Consider the following 16,685-nt stretch of genomic DNA (forward strand, 5'->3'; position numbering starts at 1 on the left):
GTGGACGGAAACAAAGGGATTTCTGGGATGCGAAGCGATGCATCACGGGGCATTGGGACAGGACCCAGAATCCCCCGCACCCACGCCCCCTTCCCACAATTCACGGCACCAGAATGGGAAAAGGTGCTCTGTGGGATAGCTGCCCATAATGCACCGCTCCCAATAGCGCTGCAATTGCCGCAAATGTGGCCACGACAGTGCGCTGGGCAGCTGTCAGTGTAGGGAAAGCGCTGCAGTCTGTCCACTCAGCTGCATGAAGTCAGGTTTAACTCACAGTGCTGTACATCTGCAAGTGTAGCCAAGGCCTCAGTCTCTCCATGGGCACTTCTTCCAAGTAGCAAGCCTCTACCTGCACTTCTCCCAGAGCAGAACCCCACAATTCACACTACTTTAGACAGGATCACTTTAGACAGGCTACAACATCCCTCATTTACCAGTCATGTATAGCTCAGCTTGTGCAACTGGGTTTAACTAGACTCCTCTTTGGGAGCTTGCGGCTAATATGAAATGCAGTGGTTCAGGACACGTTCTTCAAAAACGAGTAAATTATTCATTGACAGAAACATAACAAGGAGAGAGAATAGGGTTTTAAATAAAAAAAGCCTATACATATATTTCCTACCTAAACCCAGCCCACCCTTGCCTGTTTATGGAAGTTCTGCTTAAGCCCAGTACCCCAAGCTTGGCCAGGGTGAGACAGGTTGCCCCCTGTAACTGCTGCCTTCCTGATTTGCGGACTGGAGAGCTCAGCCTGTCTCTCACCTCAGCTCCCTGGTTCAATTTTATCCATTCCAGAGACTCCTTGTGTTCAGGATTCCCAAGTTCCTTTGTCTGACTTGGCAACCTGGTCCAGACGGATTTGCGTGTTTCCCCGCAGGGGCGCTTACCTGTAGTCTTTATCATACAGTAGATCCCAGGCATTGTCTATTTCAGTATGGGGCAATTAAAGCAGTCTGCAGTCATGTCTCGGCTCTTGTGACCCAAAGCTAATTAGGGCTGATCGTAACACTTACAGAACTAACCCGTCAACCCCATTACACATTACACAGGTACACGTTAGTGCAGACAACGCCAGTTCTTCACGGCGGTCAGTCACCACAGGGACGGGCGCTCGCTCGCTCGCTCGCCCGCCCGCCCCTGAAGCGCGGAGGCTGGTGAAGCCCAGGGCTCGGAGGGCGGGCGAAGGCCGGGGCCCGGGCCCCTGTTCGCGGGGGGCTGGACGCCGCCTCGCGTGACACTTAGTTCACTTCGCCCAAGTTTTCGCGAACGGGGGCGCCGGAAGCTCCTCGGGCCAACCCAGCAGCGACCCAGAGCCCGGGCAGCCTCTCCCCGCGACCGGACGCGGCCTGGCCCCGCCGCAGGGGCTCTGGGGTGTGCCAGGGGCGCGAGCGGGACTCGCCGGAGCCCGGGCGGATGGGGACTGCGGGCTCCTGTCCCCTCCTCACTGGGGCACCCCTGGCAGACAGCACCACGCGGCGGGGGAGCCGAGGGCGCCCCGTGACCCCCCCCCCGCCGCGGGTACACGGGGTTTCCGAGGCTAAGCACAACCCCCCCCCCCGCCACGTGGAGAGGAGGCGGAGGCAGCGCGAGCCCAGAAACGATCGTTCAACCGACACCCCAAGCGCACCCCTTACAACGCTCCCTCACTCACCAGGCCGGGCGAGCCCCGAGAGCAGCGACACCGCCCGCTTCCTGCTCAGCCGCACAGCCCGGCGCCACGGCCAACGAGCGGAACCTCAGGCTAAACAGCCACTTCCCCGCCCCCTTCCTCCCAGACCTTCTATTGGCTGCCTGCCTTCTGACGTCAGGGATTTTAGAAAGGGGAACGGGCTCCTCGGGACCTTGCGTTTCCTGCGCGAGAGGAAGAGACACACGTCGATGGCGCCTTACGCTTGCTGGTAGAGACCGGGAAAGCGGGTTCGACGGCTTCTTGTAACGTCATGCGCAGGCGACAACTTCGCCGCTCACGCGTGTCTGTCGTTTCACCACGCATGCGCGCAGAAAGAAGTTGCGTTGCGCTCTGGATGTGTCCTGGACTGCTGGGCTGGGCGCTCCTCCCCATTCCTCTCGCTCGCTCACTGGCCTGGGGAGTCCCGGGCCGCACGCGGAGCAGGCCGGGGGGAGGTGAGAGAGGGGGATGGGCAGAGCGGGAGAACCGGAGGCGCCGCCCCGCCCGGTGCTGCTGCTTCCCCCCGGGGTCTCAAATGGCCGCACTGAGCTTGGCGCGGCGCGGGCGGCAGTTTTCACGGGGGTGGGAGGAGACGCCCAAGTCCTGAGGACCTCGCAGCCTCCAGGACACCGAGAGCCTCCGGCGCGGGGGCGAATGTGGCTCCCGGCCCTTTGCAGCGCCGCTGCTGCCCGCTTCCCCGCCCCCCCGCGGGAGGCACCTGGGTCTTGGCGCTGGCCGCGGCGAAGCGCCCCGGGGCAGGGGATGGGACGAAGGTCCCGGTGTCACTGGATTTACTCGAGGGCCTACCTAGTTCACAGCCCGTCTCCGCATTGATGGCGAGGAGGGTCGCGGCTGGTCCGAAAGGTGCCGGGGGTTGGCACCCACGGGCCGTACTTTGCCCGCGCTGCCCCGGAGTGGAGTGAGGCGTCTTTTGGGTGCCCAACTCCGCTGCAAGGAAAACCGGGTTCCGCACGGGTCTTCGCCCCGGCAGGGGCAGCCTCTGCCCAACAACGTGCTTGGTGCTGAGATGAGCAGGAAATACTGCTTCTTTCAAGCCCTGTCGTCTTGTCTATGGTAGCAATTACTAATCCAGTTAGACTGCAGGTTCCCCTGCTAGGAGCCGTGGCAACAGGTAGCACTAGTAGTATGGGTCTACCCACATTGCACCAGGAACCACACTACTTGATTCCCATTCCCCACAGCCACATCGAAGATGAAAGTGAGAGGAATAGCATATTCACGGGTTTCTCAACATCTTCGAAACCTATACAAAATCCCTATTGTAGAGTTGCCAGGCATTCGGTTTTCAACCGGAACGGTCGTAAAGGAACCCTGGTGGCTCCGGTCAGCATTGCTGATGAGCTGCTAAAAATCCGGTTGGCAGTGCAGCAGGACTAAGTCAGGCTCCCTGATTCAGCACGGCTTCCGGAAGCGGCCGGCATGTGGCTCCTATGTGCAGGGGCAGCCACGGGGGCTCCGCGTGCTGGCCCTGCCCCGAGCGCCGGCTCTGCAGCTCCAATTAGCCAGGAACCATGGCCAACGGGAGCTGCGGGCAGCGCACAGAACCCCTGTGGCCACCCCTGCACCTAGGAGCCGGATATGCTTGCTTGCGGGAGCCACCTAAGATAAGCGCTGCCCCTCACCCCCTTCCTCACCCCAACCCTCTGCACCAGGTCAGAACCCCCTCCTTGACCCCAAATCCCTCATACCCAGCCCCACCCCAGAGCCCACACCTCCAGCCGGAGCCTGCACCCCAACCCCCTGTCCCAGCCTGGTGAAAATGAGTGAGGGTGGGGGAGAGGGAATGGAGTGAGCGTGGGAGGAGCCTCGGAGAAGGGGCGGGGCAATGTTCTGTTTTGTGCAATTAGAAAATTGGCAACACTATCCTAAGGTGATGTGTAGCTAATAGCTTCTTGTAATTAATTTCTTTCTCTCAGTTAAAAAGAAGAGACTAACATGGTTGAAAACTCTCCAGCCCCATTGCCTGAAAGAGCAATATATGGGTTTGTTCTTTTCTTAGGCTCCCAGTTTGGCTTTAGTAAGTATGTTTGCTTTCTGAGTAAAGTGCTACATGTATTTGCTGTATTAAGAGGCAGAAATGAATACTGTACAATAGTGCCTCTAGTAAGATGTAGCAGTTTTAAAAAAGATTAACTCTGTTAATACTTCTCAAGTAATAAAAATGATATTAGTTGTAAAGAAGGACTGAACTATTATTTGCAGTGTTGTAGCTGTGTTGGGCCCAGGATATTAGAGAGACAAGGTGGGTGAGGTAATATCTTTTATTGGACCTACTTCTGTTGGTGAGAGAGACAAGCTTTTGAGTTTACACTGGGCTCTAATGCTTTTCTCTCACCAAGCTCAGAAGCTTGTCTCTCTCACCAAATAAAAGTTATTACCTCCCAAGCTTGTTTCTCTGAACTGTTGTTAATTTTGCAACTTTATGGGGTAATCCAAGTCTTGTCAGTTCTCCCTTGTATTATTCTTTTGGATTTTGTTCTCCCTGATACTGCTGCTGGTGGCCACATAGCTGAGTGTGCTGAGGGAACAGCTATATTTCAGGGAGTTAATTGAAAATCTTTCTAATAGGCTGAGTGTACAGCATATCATGTGTACACAGTTGGCACTTTGTGACCTGTGTAGAAGTCAAAGATGCAAAACACAAATTCTGAAAATGGGGACTGATACTCAAAGGATGAAGGCTGACGAAAATCACATCAGTTTCACTGTGCTGCTGCTTTCAGCAATGATGAGCCACAACAGAGCAAAGTGCTGGAGATATCCACTTGATAAGGAGTGGAGTAAAGAGCCCATACTCCCTTGCAGCAAGTGTAAGGCTTTTGGGTGGGGAAAACTAAATAGAGAAGGTATGCTCCTTCTCTTCCAACAGTTAGAGGATAGTTTAGGGACTTCAGATTTAGCATATCAAAGACAGAGATGAAAAATGGAGCACCAGATACTTCAGGGACAGAAAAGCACCTGGCTGTAAGAATCCCAGAACCCTTCCCATTTCAAGCAGCTCAGCAAGGATGGAGCTAAGGAGGGCTCCACTCCAAGGGTGTTCCCGAGACTCTACTCTGGGATTCCATCTTCTGTATCCTCTTGCTAGTAACTGTTCTGTTGATCTAAGAGGTTGTAAAACCTTAACTTTTGAGCCAAAACTGACCTTACTGTTCCTCTTAAGAGAAATATTTTTGAATTAATACTTGCTTCATTGGCATTGAAATCAGTAATCTCAAATTTACTCCCATTCTAAATATATTTTCAGTAAAATATGCATTTTTAAAAACATTTCTTCCAGTACTAGGTTGTTGTAACTCTTGTTTCAGTTTTGTGACAGTTAGGACTAGTGACTCTGTTACTTTATCCTTCCCCACCAATTCCCCATTTATATGTTTACTCACTTGCCAGAATTCTAGTTTTTGAGCTCTCTGGGGCAAGAGCTGTCATTGTGTGTTTGTTTGTACAGTACCTAGTACAATGCTATCCTAATCCCTATTTTGGGTCTTTACATTTTATCGTTTCTATTGTGATAGCCCCTTAAGTGGCATACTGTAGTAAAGAACTGAAGTATTTAAAAAAGAAAATCTCATTCAAGATGTGTGGAATTCTATTAAAATAATATTTGGTACTCCACAGATGTCTCATTTTGGGAGTTAATTGGTTTTGTTGGGGGTGGGGTGTTTAATGGCTAAATCCTGCTATCCTTGTGTAGTCAAATTACCCATTAACACAAAGGTGGGCAAACTACGGCCTGCGGGCCACATCCAGCCCGTGGGGCCCCTGAGCTCCTGGCCCCCGGCCTCTCCCCCGCTATTCCCACTCCCCTGCAGCCTCAGCTCACTGTACCGCCAGTGCAATGCTCTTGGCGGCAGGGCGATGAGCTCCTGGGGCAGCGCAGCCTGACCCGGTGCTCTGTGCTGTGCGGTGCATGGCTGGCTCTGTGCTGAGCCGGGTGGCGCAGCTGCAGCACCGCCAGCCACCGGTGCTCCAAGCAGTGCGGTAAGGGAGCAGGGGGAGAGGGGGATGGATAGAGGGCAGGGGAGTTCGGGGTGGTGGTCAGGGGGTGGGGGTGTGGATAGGGGTCGGGGCAGTCAGAGGGTGGGGAACAGGGGTTGAATGGGGGCAAGGGTCGGGGGGGCAGTCGGGGGGGGTTGGATGGGGCGGGGGGGCAGTCAGAGGACAGGGAGAAGGGGTGGTTGGATGGGGCAGGAGTCCGGGGGGGCCATCACGGGGCCAAAAGGGGGAGTGGATAGGGGGTGGGGGCTGGGCCACGCCCCCCTCCCCTAACTGGCCCTCCATACAATTTTCAAAACCCGATGCGGCCCTCAAGCCAAAAAGTTTGCCTGCCCCTGCATTAACATCATTGCTAGTTTTGACTGCAGAATTAGACCCTTTGTGGTTCAGTGCTGTCATATAGTTCTACATACATAGTCATTTGTACATATTTCTGAAGACCTAGAGAAATACCTTGGACCAATGTTTTTAAAATACAAATGTTTAAAATTAATTTTAAATTAAATTTTTTAACCTTTTTTAAAAATCGACAAATGATGCAAGGAATTCTTGTCTATTTTATTCTGGAATTAGAAAACAAATATGAAGAAGAGAATTAAAGTACCATCAGTTATAAAGTTTGCATCCCTATGGCATAGTTTGTGTTCATAGTAGCATTCTCTGCAGTATTTCAGTAGACCTATTTAGATGCTTTTTGGAATCCATAGAGAAAATTTTTATAATTTGTTTGTCTCCTCTGTAATGACGGTGCTAACTAGATCTAGAATTGATTTGTCTCTTAAAACAATGTAAACTGTACAATTATGATCAAAATATTAACTTTTACTCTTTTTGCACAGTGTTATACCTTGTATGGGCGTATGTTCCTGAATCTTGGTTATTCTCAGTGGGACTAACATACTGGCCTCAAAAGTAGGTTAAATTTATTCACTGTTAAACATGTGGAAGAACAAACACATACCCAGAAAAATTGTGCCAGTGTCCTTTTACATTTAAAATATTTTACATTTAATCCAACTTGAAAAAGAAGATTTAATATGTTTCTCCTCACAAACAGCTACAGTATTTATGTAAAGTAATGTTTCACAAACAACAGTTTACTCTGAAAAATTATCAGCAAGCTAAAATGAAGTGCAGTACACCTGTCTGTTATGTTCTTAAAGTAATTTGGCAGCTTGGTTTAATTAAGTTTTTTTTTCTGAAATATCATGGTAAATTTTATTAAATTAAATTGCCAAAAAAACTGTCTAATACATTTATTTGGCTATTATGCCATACTGGTCACAATGGGTCCTTAGTTAATGAACTGCATTTTCAGGGTCTTCTGTTTTTAGTGTGGTGGTCTTAGCTATAACTATTTTTTCTATCCACTTTATATTCATACACCTCTACCCTGATATAACGCGACCCGATATAACACGAATTCGGATATAACACAGTAAAGCAGCGCTGTGGGGGTGGGGGCTGCGCACTCCGGTGGATCAAAGCAAGTTTGATATAATGCGGTTTCACCTATAACGAGGTAAGATTTTTTTGGCTCCCGAGGACAGCGTTATATTGAGGTAGAGGTGTACTTGTTTCTACTTCTGTACTGTCTTGCTTGATTTAGAGCTGGAAATAATTTTTTACTAAAGACTTTCTTTTGCGAAATGTCATTTAAAAATAAATATTTTATTCTGCAGGTACTGGGCAGTTGCTTTGCCTGTATACCTTCTAGTTACTTTAGGAATTGGCTATATATTACTCTTTGGTATTAACATGATGAGTACTGCTCCACTCAACTCCATGCACACCATTACAGGTAGTTGATGATTTTCTTGTATAGTTCTTAAGCCTTCTACAAAAGTTGACAATCACTGTAAACATACTTGCTGGTATTACTAAACTAAACCAAATTCAAAACCTTGAATTTGCACCTATGTTTAATGTATTGGTGTATTATAGCTCAGTGGTTTGAGCATTGTCCTGCTAAACCCAGGGTGGTTGTGAGTTCAATTCTTGAGGGGGCCATTCAGGGATCTGGGGCAAAAATCTGTCTGGGGATTGGTCCTGCTTTGAGCAGGGGGTTGGACTAGATGACCTCCTGAGGTCCCTTCCAACCCTGATATTCTATGATTGCAGGACTGTTACAAACAATTATATATTTTGTTCAAACTTCATTTCAATACAATGTTATAACTACAAGTTTTGACTGTTTTATTTTTTTCCAAATGTATCTTCTTTAGGACAACCATTACAGTCTAGCATTTGCTACTCTTTCCCATGGATTTTATTTCTGCCCACTGATCCAGTTCTGAATACTTGAAATATAGGTGGCTTCCTCAATATTTTCCCATCTTTCTCAAGATGGTATTTCTTTTATTTGCTGATAACTGCTTTTCCTGAGCAAGAACATAGGAGAATTCAAAAATTACCCAGATCATTAGAATCTGAGTCCATGCTAAAGCTAAATTGTCCCAATTGACAGCACCATTTGGCCATGTCCATTCACTTCTAATGAAAACCAACAAAATTAATATTTAAGGCATGCTTCATTGACTTATTTTCACTTGCTTCCACTGAACTGTTCTTTGAAGTGGAAAGAGCCAAGTGTAGACTCTGCAGTAAAGATGGTGACTAGACTGATGACTTGATAGAAAGCTGCTGAGGTCAAGAACGAAAAGGGTCAGCAGCACACATCCACAGGCAGAATTTAGCCCCAAGTCTTTCTTGAATCAGCACTATGGAACTTGCTTTGCTAGAGGGAGCAGAATGTTAACATCGACTGTAGATAAACTGACAGTACCAACTAAATGTATTCGCTTTTCAGACATTTACAGCATCATTCTGGTTTACTAAAAGTGGGATGTTTCTCGAATTTCACTCTGTTAAACGTTGCATAGGATTTAGGTTGTAGCTGGATGTGATGTAAAATCAGAGCAGTATGCTTTTATGTTGATGAAGTGTAGGAGTCTAGCAACACTTCTAGCAGGAAAACAAAGCATTTCAGTTTATACCATCAGTTTTAAATCATGGAATAGTGAAATGTCTTTTGTCATATTTCCTACAGATAACTTTGCAAAAAGTCAGCAGCAGAAGAAATCTCAAGAAGAAGCAATCCCTGCATTGAGGGATATTCCCATTAGTGAAGTAAACCAAATGTTTTTCCTTGCTGACAAAGGCATTTGTAACAGAAATTAATTGGAACCAGACCCTGTTAGAATAAGACACTACAGTACTACAATAATTTTTAGAAACACATTGTAAGAAAAGTCAAAGGCTTGTCAGTGCTAAGAAATCTAACTCTTTCAACAACTGGAATAGATGAATTTGTATCTAAATTAAGCTGTGGTCCGCACTGGTTCACCTTGTGTGGCATAGAGTACTGAACCAGGACTCAGAAGATATGGGCTCTGTTCCCAGCTCTGCTACTAGTCTGCTGGGTGACCTTGAGCAAGTCACTTCACCACTCTGCTTTGGTTTCCCCATCTGTACTATGTATATGATACTGACCTTTATAAAGTGCTTTGAGATCTACTGATAAGTGTTATTTAAGAGCTACGTATTATTATTTATTATTAAACAAATTGATGATTGTTGAAATGGTTTTATTTCTTAATGTAGAGAGACCTACAGTATTAAACGACAAAATACTTCATTCTGGGAACTGAATTCTTCCATATACATTTGTTTAGCTATGCTCTGGATCTGAAGTAATCTGTTCAATTACCCCTAGATTTTTTTTTCTTGCACATTTGAGGGTGGGATATTCCAAAGCATTTAATGTTTGGCTTAATTCTACTCTCATTGACTTCAGTGGGAGCAGAGTTAGGCCAACACTGAGTGCTCTTAAATATCCCACTCTTTTTTGACCAGTCTTGGTAAATTCAAGTGTATGCATTGTGACTGTACAGTAATATTAATAAAATGTTTTTAGTTGTCTAAAACTGATTGCATTTCTAATTTTTTTTCTGAGGGGTATCTTACTTGCCTTGGACATACAGTGCACAATGGATTTTCTTTAGATATGTATTTCTGCATATCAAGAATATCCTTGTTTTCCTATCTTATTAGCCTTATTAAAAGTGATAGGGTTTCCCAAAACCAGGAGAAAAGGTGGGGGATGAAGAAAAATCCAAACAAGTTCCCATTTAAATATATTAGTTGGTTTTTCTTAAATTGCTTTCTTATCCTTCTTCTAATGTTCTTTAATATTAAAAAATTACATTTCTTAAGAGTACTAAAAATAAAATTCTTCCGGACCCATGGAACTGCTGTAAATGTCATGGAAAACTGATCCAGCTTCTTAAACTCAAAGGAAATCTCAAAGTATACTGTATTGTTTCTAAGCCACTGCCAAAATATCTTAAATAGAGAATATTCTTCCACTTAAACGTTACTTTGCTGACAAATCGTCACCAGAAGTTGTCTAAATATTTTATTTGTCACCAGCTGACATCCTAACACATTGCATCATAAAACACTAGTGATAATAGTTAAAGCCTCGTCGTCAGACAAAAATACCGTCACTCTTGTCAGGAAAGAACTTCAGAGTTACAAAAAGTTAACATTTTGTTAGAAAAGGAAATAAGATATGTTGGAAAACGTCTGTATGCAGGACTTCATACTGATCCCATTAAAACTAATGAATGCTCTGACGCTAACTTCAGTGGGAGTGCTTCCTCCACATCCCAGCTTGCTATAGCTGAACAATCACATGGATGTTCCCAACTTGTGATCCAGAATCTAAGATTGCTTGTTTGGTTGATTTTTTTATTTTTGTTTTTTGCAAGGGGGGAGAGAGGAATCTCCAGCTCTTAGAGCAATGAGAAAAATCCTCAAATTTTGAACCAAACAAACCAATGTAATGCTGTCTGCTTGAGTTTGCAGATAGCCTGAAATAATAGCTCTAAAGTGTGTAACTTGCCCTTATTCATCTCATTGGGGTGCTAATGCCAGAGCCTAATGATTATATTTTAAATGGCAACATTAACTACTTAATTGCTGATCAGAATATGCAAAAAAGAAGAGAGTCTTGGAATCTCATTTTGATGTCTCAGATTGCATGGGGCATATTTGTTTGAGTGGAGCATTTGATTTGGGACAGAGCTGAACTTTCATCTTTTTTTTTTTTTTTCAGTTTGAACCCTTTCTTTTCTCCCCTTCTATTTTTGACTTTCTCATACAATCTTGAACTGATAGAAATTATAGGCTATTCTGGCAGGGACCATGTATTTACTATTCTCTAGTGGGGGGGAGGGGGGAGGTTTGTCATTAAAAAAATAGTTAATTTTTTTTCTTGAGAGAATTCATGACTAAGTCACTCCAGAGTTATATATTTTCTCATATGCAATTTCTGGTTATGATTTTCTTGTTCCTTGAAATTTTTTCTAAATTTTTCAGAAAGCAATTTAAATTCTAACTTGACAACTAGTGAAGGCTATGATTCTGGTGTCATTTAATTTAAGGATTAAATTAATTCCCAGTTAAAGATACACAAATCCCTACACGATAAAGAAGAGCTACTGGAAAATGCCCTCAAGTCCTAAAAACACACAAACTAAAGGATTATAAATCTTAAACAAAGATTCTATCAGTGATGAATCTGCCATTTCACTTGTCTGCTGATCTAGCACAATTATGGGAAAACTAACAGAAGGGACCTAAGTGAACAGACAAACTGGGGCCATTTATTATTTAAGTGAAATTTACAGGCACGAAACTCAAGCTTTGCTTTTCTGTCATTGAGTGTCAGTGCTGAAATGACATTCTGATGACCTTTACTTCAATTTAAGAATAATTATCAAACTATCAAAGGTTGTCTTCATGATCAAAATAATATATTCTGTAACACAATGTATTTTTCTATTGTGTAGGGTTTGGGACTTGTGATAAAGGTTAATGGCATCTAATGTTTAAAACTAATATACTTTGACAGGGCATTGTGGATCTTGAGAGTCCCTCATTACATGACCATACATACAGCAGTAATCAGGTATATTTTATTCTTACCAACTTGGTGGGGGAAAGCTACTTTTCACTAGTTCCTTGCACCTAAAGAGACAGCATTCTTTTTAGCTGCCAAAGTATTTAGAAGGCTTTATGCAGTTGTCAGCTCAAAGTTATCAGATGGATGATTCCAAAACAAAACCTGACAAGATTAAAGGGTGGTGCTGGTTTTAACTCCTTCCCTCCTAAAACATACCTGTGTAAAGACTACCCAAAGATCTGGAATAGACTAAATGTGATCAAATATCCACTCCCTTTAGTCGTGCTAAATCCTAAATTTGCCCTCATTTTCACCTCTTGGCCTGGCCTTATCAGTGGTATCTTGTCACCACCAAGATTAGTAGTATTTAGTGGACTGGGCTAATAGCTTTATTCTTGCTGAACTAGGCAAAGGGGGGTAGCCTTTAGCCTTATTGTGCAAGTAACTGCTATGCTTTTTGTCTAGTTCCTTTAGAGGAATTTTGTTTTCATATGCATTTGGATGCTTATTGCCATGATTTTGTTTTGATATTCTAAGCAAGAGAGATGCATGTGTAGAAACAGTGTGACATCCTGTTCTCCAGAATGGAGTTTCTCTACAGACAGTGTTGAGTTTGAACATGCCAGAGCTTCTCCTGTAGTGAAGATCAGAGAGGGTACTCTTATTTTTAAAATGCAAGGGCCCAATACTCCTACCACTGAATGCAATAGGACTGTGGTTCTCAACCTTTTCTATATGATGTTCCCATATGCCAAAAGAAACGTGTGTGCATGAACAGACAGACACACAATATGTTCATAACCCTAAGGCTGAGCAGCCATGCAAAAGAAGATTTGCCACTGATTTCAGTAGGAGCAGAACCAGGCTGAAACTGATTAAGGGTATGAGGTGGAAGCCTGGTTTTTTTTACTGTGTTGCAGTGCAGAATGATGGGTTTGGGCTATACATAGAAAGTGCACAATGGTTAGTAAGGAGCTAAAATAAGAGCAATATTACCATGTATTCTGTTACTCTCATTTTTATTGTAAATATTTATATTAAACTGAACCCTGTAGGCACTACTATATTGAGATCTGTACCCTATTGAGCTGGGTGCTACACAAACAGAAAAGAGAAAAACCCTCCCCTTCATAAAAGGAGGGCATGGGGATAAAATATTACAAGTGAATGAGTATGTTGACGAACTGGCACAGCTTTGTAAGTTACATGTAGGGCAGTTTGTGTGTATTTAATTGGGGTAGAGGAAGGAAGTAATGGAGTAGGAAAGAAAAGAATATAAAGGAAACCTGCTGGTTAAAATTCCAGTTCAACATGTGAGTGGCCAGAGGTATTTCTGCAGGGAACAGAATGTTAAAGTAGAGCAAGACTCTCCATAGGACTAGATTGAGTGGGCCCTCCTCACTGTGACATGCAGGTATACCTATGCTATTACAAGCTGTGTCTGACTTGCTCCACATCCAAAGAGGTCTCATGCTCTTAAAAAATGTACAAAGCAATTTTAAAAAAACATGTTGAAGGTATCAGGTAATTTCTGAATCAGATGTAATGATTTTTAAAGTCATCCTCTGGACCGCAAGTTACTCCTTTAGACTTCCCGCAATGGAAGGTCAGGCACAGCCACCCATAACTACATCACAAAATGCATAAGCATTACTTGCTTACAAAATCAGATATAACAATACAAAAGTGTCACAGCACACAATTACTGAAAAATTGCTTACTTTCTCATTTTTACCATATTATAATACAGGGGTCGGCAACCTTTCAGAAGTGGTGTACCGAGTCTTCATTTATTCACTGTGATTTAAGATTTTGCATGCCAGTAATACAATTTTAAAGTTTTTAGAAGGTCTCTCTCTATAAGTCTATAATATATAACTAAACTATTGTTGTATGTAAAGTAAATAAGGTTTTTAAAATGTTTAAGAAGCTTCATTTAAAATTAAATTAAAATGCAGAGCCCCCCCGGACCCATGGCCAGGACCCAGGCAGCGTGAGTGCCACTGAAAATCAGCTCGCATGCCAGAAGTTGCCTACCCCTGTTATAATAAATTGGAATATAAATATTATACTTACATTTCAGTATATAGTATATAGAGCAGTATAAACAAGCCATTTTCTGTATGAAATTGTAGTTTGTACTGACTTTGCTAGAGCTTTTTATGTAGCCTGTTGTAAAACTAGGCAAATATCTAGATGAGTTGATGTATCCCTGGAAGACCTCTCAATACTCCCAGGGGTATGCATAACCCTGGTTGAGAAGCACTGGATTAGGGCACTCTTCTGTACTGTGGGAGACTTAAGTTCAAATCCTTGCACCATATAAGGCAGAGGAGATAATTTAACCTAGGTCTTCCACATCCCAAGCAAGCATCCTAACTACTTGGCTTAATGGGGGTGTGAATCTATCCCATCATGTTCTTTGCTTTTATGTTTAAAAAGTGCCTGGGGAAAGAAATTCATTTCAGGTCAAAGAAAATGTGTAGACCTGACATAACATTTGAGACTACCATGTTAAAGTCCTGGGTTCTGTTCTGATTATGCCTGCAGTGATCTTGTGTAACCCATTAACTTACATGTTAAAATAAAGTGGTAGCTCATATGTGTCTGCCCTCTAGGTTTGGGGTTCATGGCCTTGCTCAACAACAAGGCTGATGAGGTGCAGAGAAATATATATCACACTTAGCAAAGGCAAGATTGGAACTTTTTTTCCTACACCACAGGAAATGTTGCTTTCCCCCAATCCATAAGGCTTTTGGTGGCTCACTCACCTCCTCCCCAACCAGCCTGGTTTTATTGATGCTGGAACATGGAATTCTTATACCAATAATCCATGTAAATGCAGGGATAGCAAATGTATTGTCACATTTTTCCCTCCTGAAGGATTGTAATATATACAATTTATCTTATCTGCTGGATATGCCTCTTATCCTAGCTTGCTTAAAAAACTAATTCTGTAATATAATATTGCAGTATTGTAATTCACACTAAATCAAATATTACTCTTATTTTAAAATACTATATAACTTCCTCTTTTAAATAAACACACACAAAGATGCATTTGATATGTATAATACAATACATCTTTCTTCAGGAGCACATGGTCCAGTGATTTACTTATTTCTTACTAATGTTCATCTGTACACAGTTAACCTTTATAGGAACTTTTTTCCCCTTCATGCATTTCTGTTAGTAGCCCTTTAAAAATTTTGGAGAGCTAACTAACCATCTCTCAAGGAGAGCAATTTTGTAACTAGTAGCTGCTGGATGTTGTTTTTTTTTTTTTCTCAGCTGGTAAGTACCTGTTGTGTTTTTCTTAGCTTGCTTTCTTGCTGTTGATGTGGTAGTGTATTCTCATAATATGACAAAGGGTCTGAGTCAAAAAATCAAGAAAGTTTATATTGGAAGTTAAATACTGCTTTTGATGAGCATATTGTTGAATTTTGCTTTAGTCTTTTTTTCAAATGTGCACGTGTCTTGCATTTTAGTCAGAGTTGTGTTAAGGTATAGTATTGTGTAATATTAAGGGCTCTTTCCGAAGTATATTAAGTCAATGGATGATATATTGTCATACACTATATGGGCTCAGATCCCTCTATACATAATGGCATGAGTGAAATTGGAAAGGTTTTAGTTAACTCGTTTTTTTTCCTGTCATAGTTCATCCCTTCAAGGAACTTTAATAATATTAGATTTAAGTGTATGAGTAAGAGCTTAAATAATGTTAGCTATTTTTTTGGATTATATTTACATCCTGACTCAAAACTCATATGTAAAATTTCAGTTTAGGATGAATAAAACACAGAAAATGTTTTATAATGGAAACAGCCACTGCTTCTTTAAAGTTGCAAAGGCAATGGGTACTAGCATTAAAGGACTTCTTTGTGTATACTTTGTTTGAGATTTAAAAGTGTGAATGCAAAGTTTGTGTGCCAACTAGTTAATTGATTTGAGTTTAAATGGATTTTACAGCACTCTTTCAGTGTCTCTACATTTACTGAATAGTTTGTAAAAATGTTAATGGGGCATGCTCTAAACCTTTTGAACTCTTCGTAATTAGATCTGTCTTTAAAACAGTTTGATTCTGCAGTAGGGGATATTCCCTGATTCCAGGTATGCTCTTTTCCTTAAAATCCCATTGTTACTATTACTATATGCAGTAATGATGATGTGAAAACAAAACCTAGTTCCTTTGCCACCCAATGCAGCAGCTGGTAACTAACATTGGCCCTGATTCTACAATCCCTTATTCATGTGAGCAATCATGACTCACATAAAATGACCTATAGAAGACAATACATGTACTGTACTTAAATGAAGAACTACGGGATTGGACTTGTCCTGATCCCAGAGATACACTGTAATCATGTGACTGCAGCACAAAGAAGGAAATAAATAGCAATGCTCGTTTCAATTCCATTAGAAATTTAGGGGAAAGGAGAACATTAATGTTTCTCAAATGAAAAGTGAGAAATTTTATTTTCTAATCTGTATACAAGTTTTTACAAAGGAGAGAAAAAAAATTAAAAATTAAATTGATATTGTTCCAATAAATCTAATTTAATGCAATGGAATGTCTTATACCCTAATTCTGCAAGCAGTTATTCAAGCACATAACTTTAGGGACAAGAGTAGTCCCACTGATTTCAACTGAAATATTCACATACATAAAGTTAAGCACATGCATAAATCTTTGCAGAATCAGGGCTGTAGTCAAAATAAGATGGCAGTTAATTCTTTTCATACATCTAGAAACTGTACAAAATATTTATAAGACAAACAGCAATACTCCAACACTACAAGTGAGAAACTAGAGAACAACTAGGAAGAGATATTTTGAATTTGGAAGTTTGCGGGGGAGGGGTGTAATAAAGAATCCTTTCAAAACCCTGCCTACATGTCAAAGTCTGTGATAGGAAGCAGATTTTAAAAGCTTCGTCTAGAAAGGTGAACTTGGCATAATGTTGTTAAAATGGCTTATGAAAGCAATTAGCAAGACTAAGCAGGAACTTAGTCACCCTGCGTCTGAAC

General features: G+C 42.5%; 2 protein-coding genes across 3 annotated transcripts in view; one reads left to right on the top strand and one right to left on the bottom strand.

The window, feature by feature from the left end:
* LOC113406394 (E3 ubiquitin-protein ligase TTC3-like) overlaps window positions 1–1,723 on the bottom strand; it is a 136,207-nt gene extending 134,484 nt beyond the window's left edge. The window contains exon 1 of the mRNA XM_029911395.1: window positions 1,652–1,723. The gene's annotated coding sequence lies outside the window, so the exon portion shown is untranslated. The remainder of the gene's footprint in view (window positions 1–1,651) is intronic.
* Window positions 1,724–1,855: 132 nt separating this feature from the next.
* Window positions 1,856–9,051, top strand: LOC113404991 (phosphatidylinositol N-acetylglucosaminyltransferase subunit P-like). 2 transcript variants are annotated; one of them, XM_026651254.1, is made up of 5 exons: window positions 1,856–1,898; window positions 3,607–3,707; window positions 6,526–6,598; window positions 7,369–7,487; window positions 8,736–9,051. In XM_026651254.1, the coding sequence occupies exons 2-5, from the start codon at window positions 3,626–3,628 to the stop codon at window positions 8,864–8,866; spliced, it is 405 nt and encodes a 134-aa protein (XP_026507039.1). In that variant the 5' UTR covers window positions 1,856–1,898; window positions 3,607–3,625; the 3' UTR covers window positions 8,867–9,051. The 2 variants fall into 2 exon arrangements, with proteins under 2 accessions (XP_026507039.1, XP_026507036.1); XM_026651251.2 differs by lacking the exon at window positions 1,856–1,898 and adding an exon at window positions 2,065–2,124.
* The last annotated feature ends 7,634 nt before the right edge of the window (window positions 9,052–16,685 follow it).

The sequence above is a fragment of the Terrapene carolina genome, unplaced genomic scaffold (assembly GCF_002925995.2).
Source record: "Terrapene carolina triunguis isolate 2854851 unplaced genomic scaffold, T_m_triunguis-2.0 Scaffold30, whole genome shotgun sequence".
NCBI lineage: Eukaryota > Metazoa > Chordata > Testudines > Emydidae > Terrapene > Terrapene triunguis.

Coding starts and splice junctions, on each gene's coding strand:
- LOC113404991 (XM_026651254.1), top strand. CDS start 3,626: ATGGTTGAAAACTCTCCAGCCCCATTGCCTGAAAGAGCAATATATGGG. Junction 3,708..6,525: donor AGGCTCCCAGTTTGGCTTTA/GTAAGTATGTTT, acceptor CTTTTTGCACAG/TGTTATACCTTGTATGGGCG. Junction 7,488..8,735: donor CTCCATGCACACCATTACAG/GTAGTTGATGAT, acceptor TATTTCCTACAG/ATAACTTTGCAAAAAGTCAG.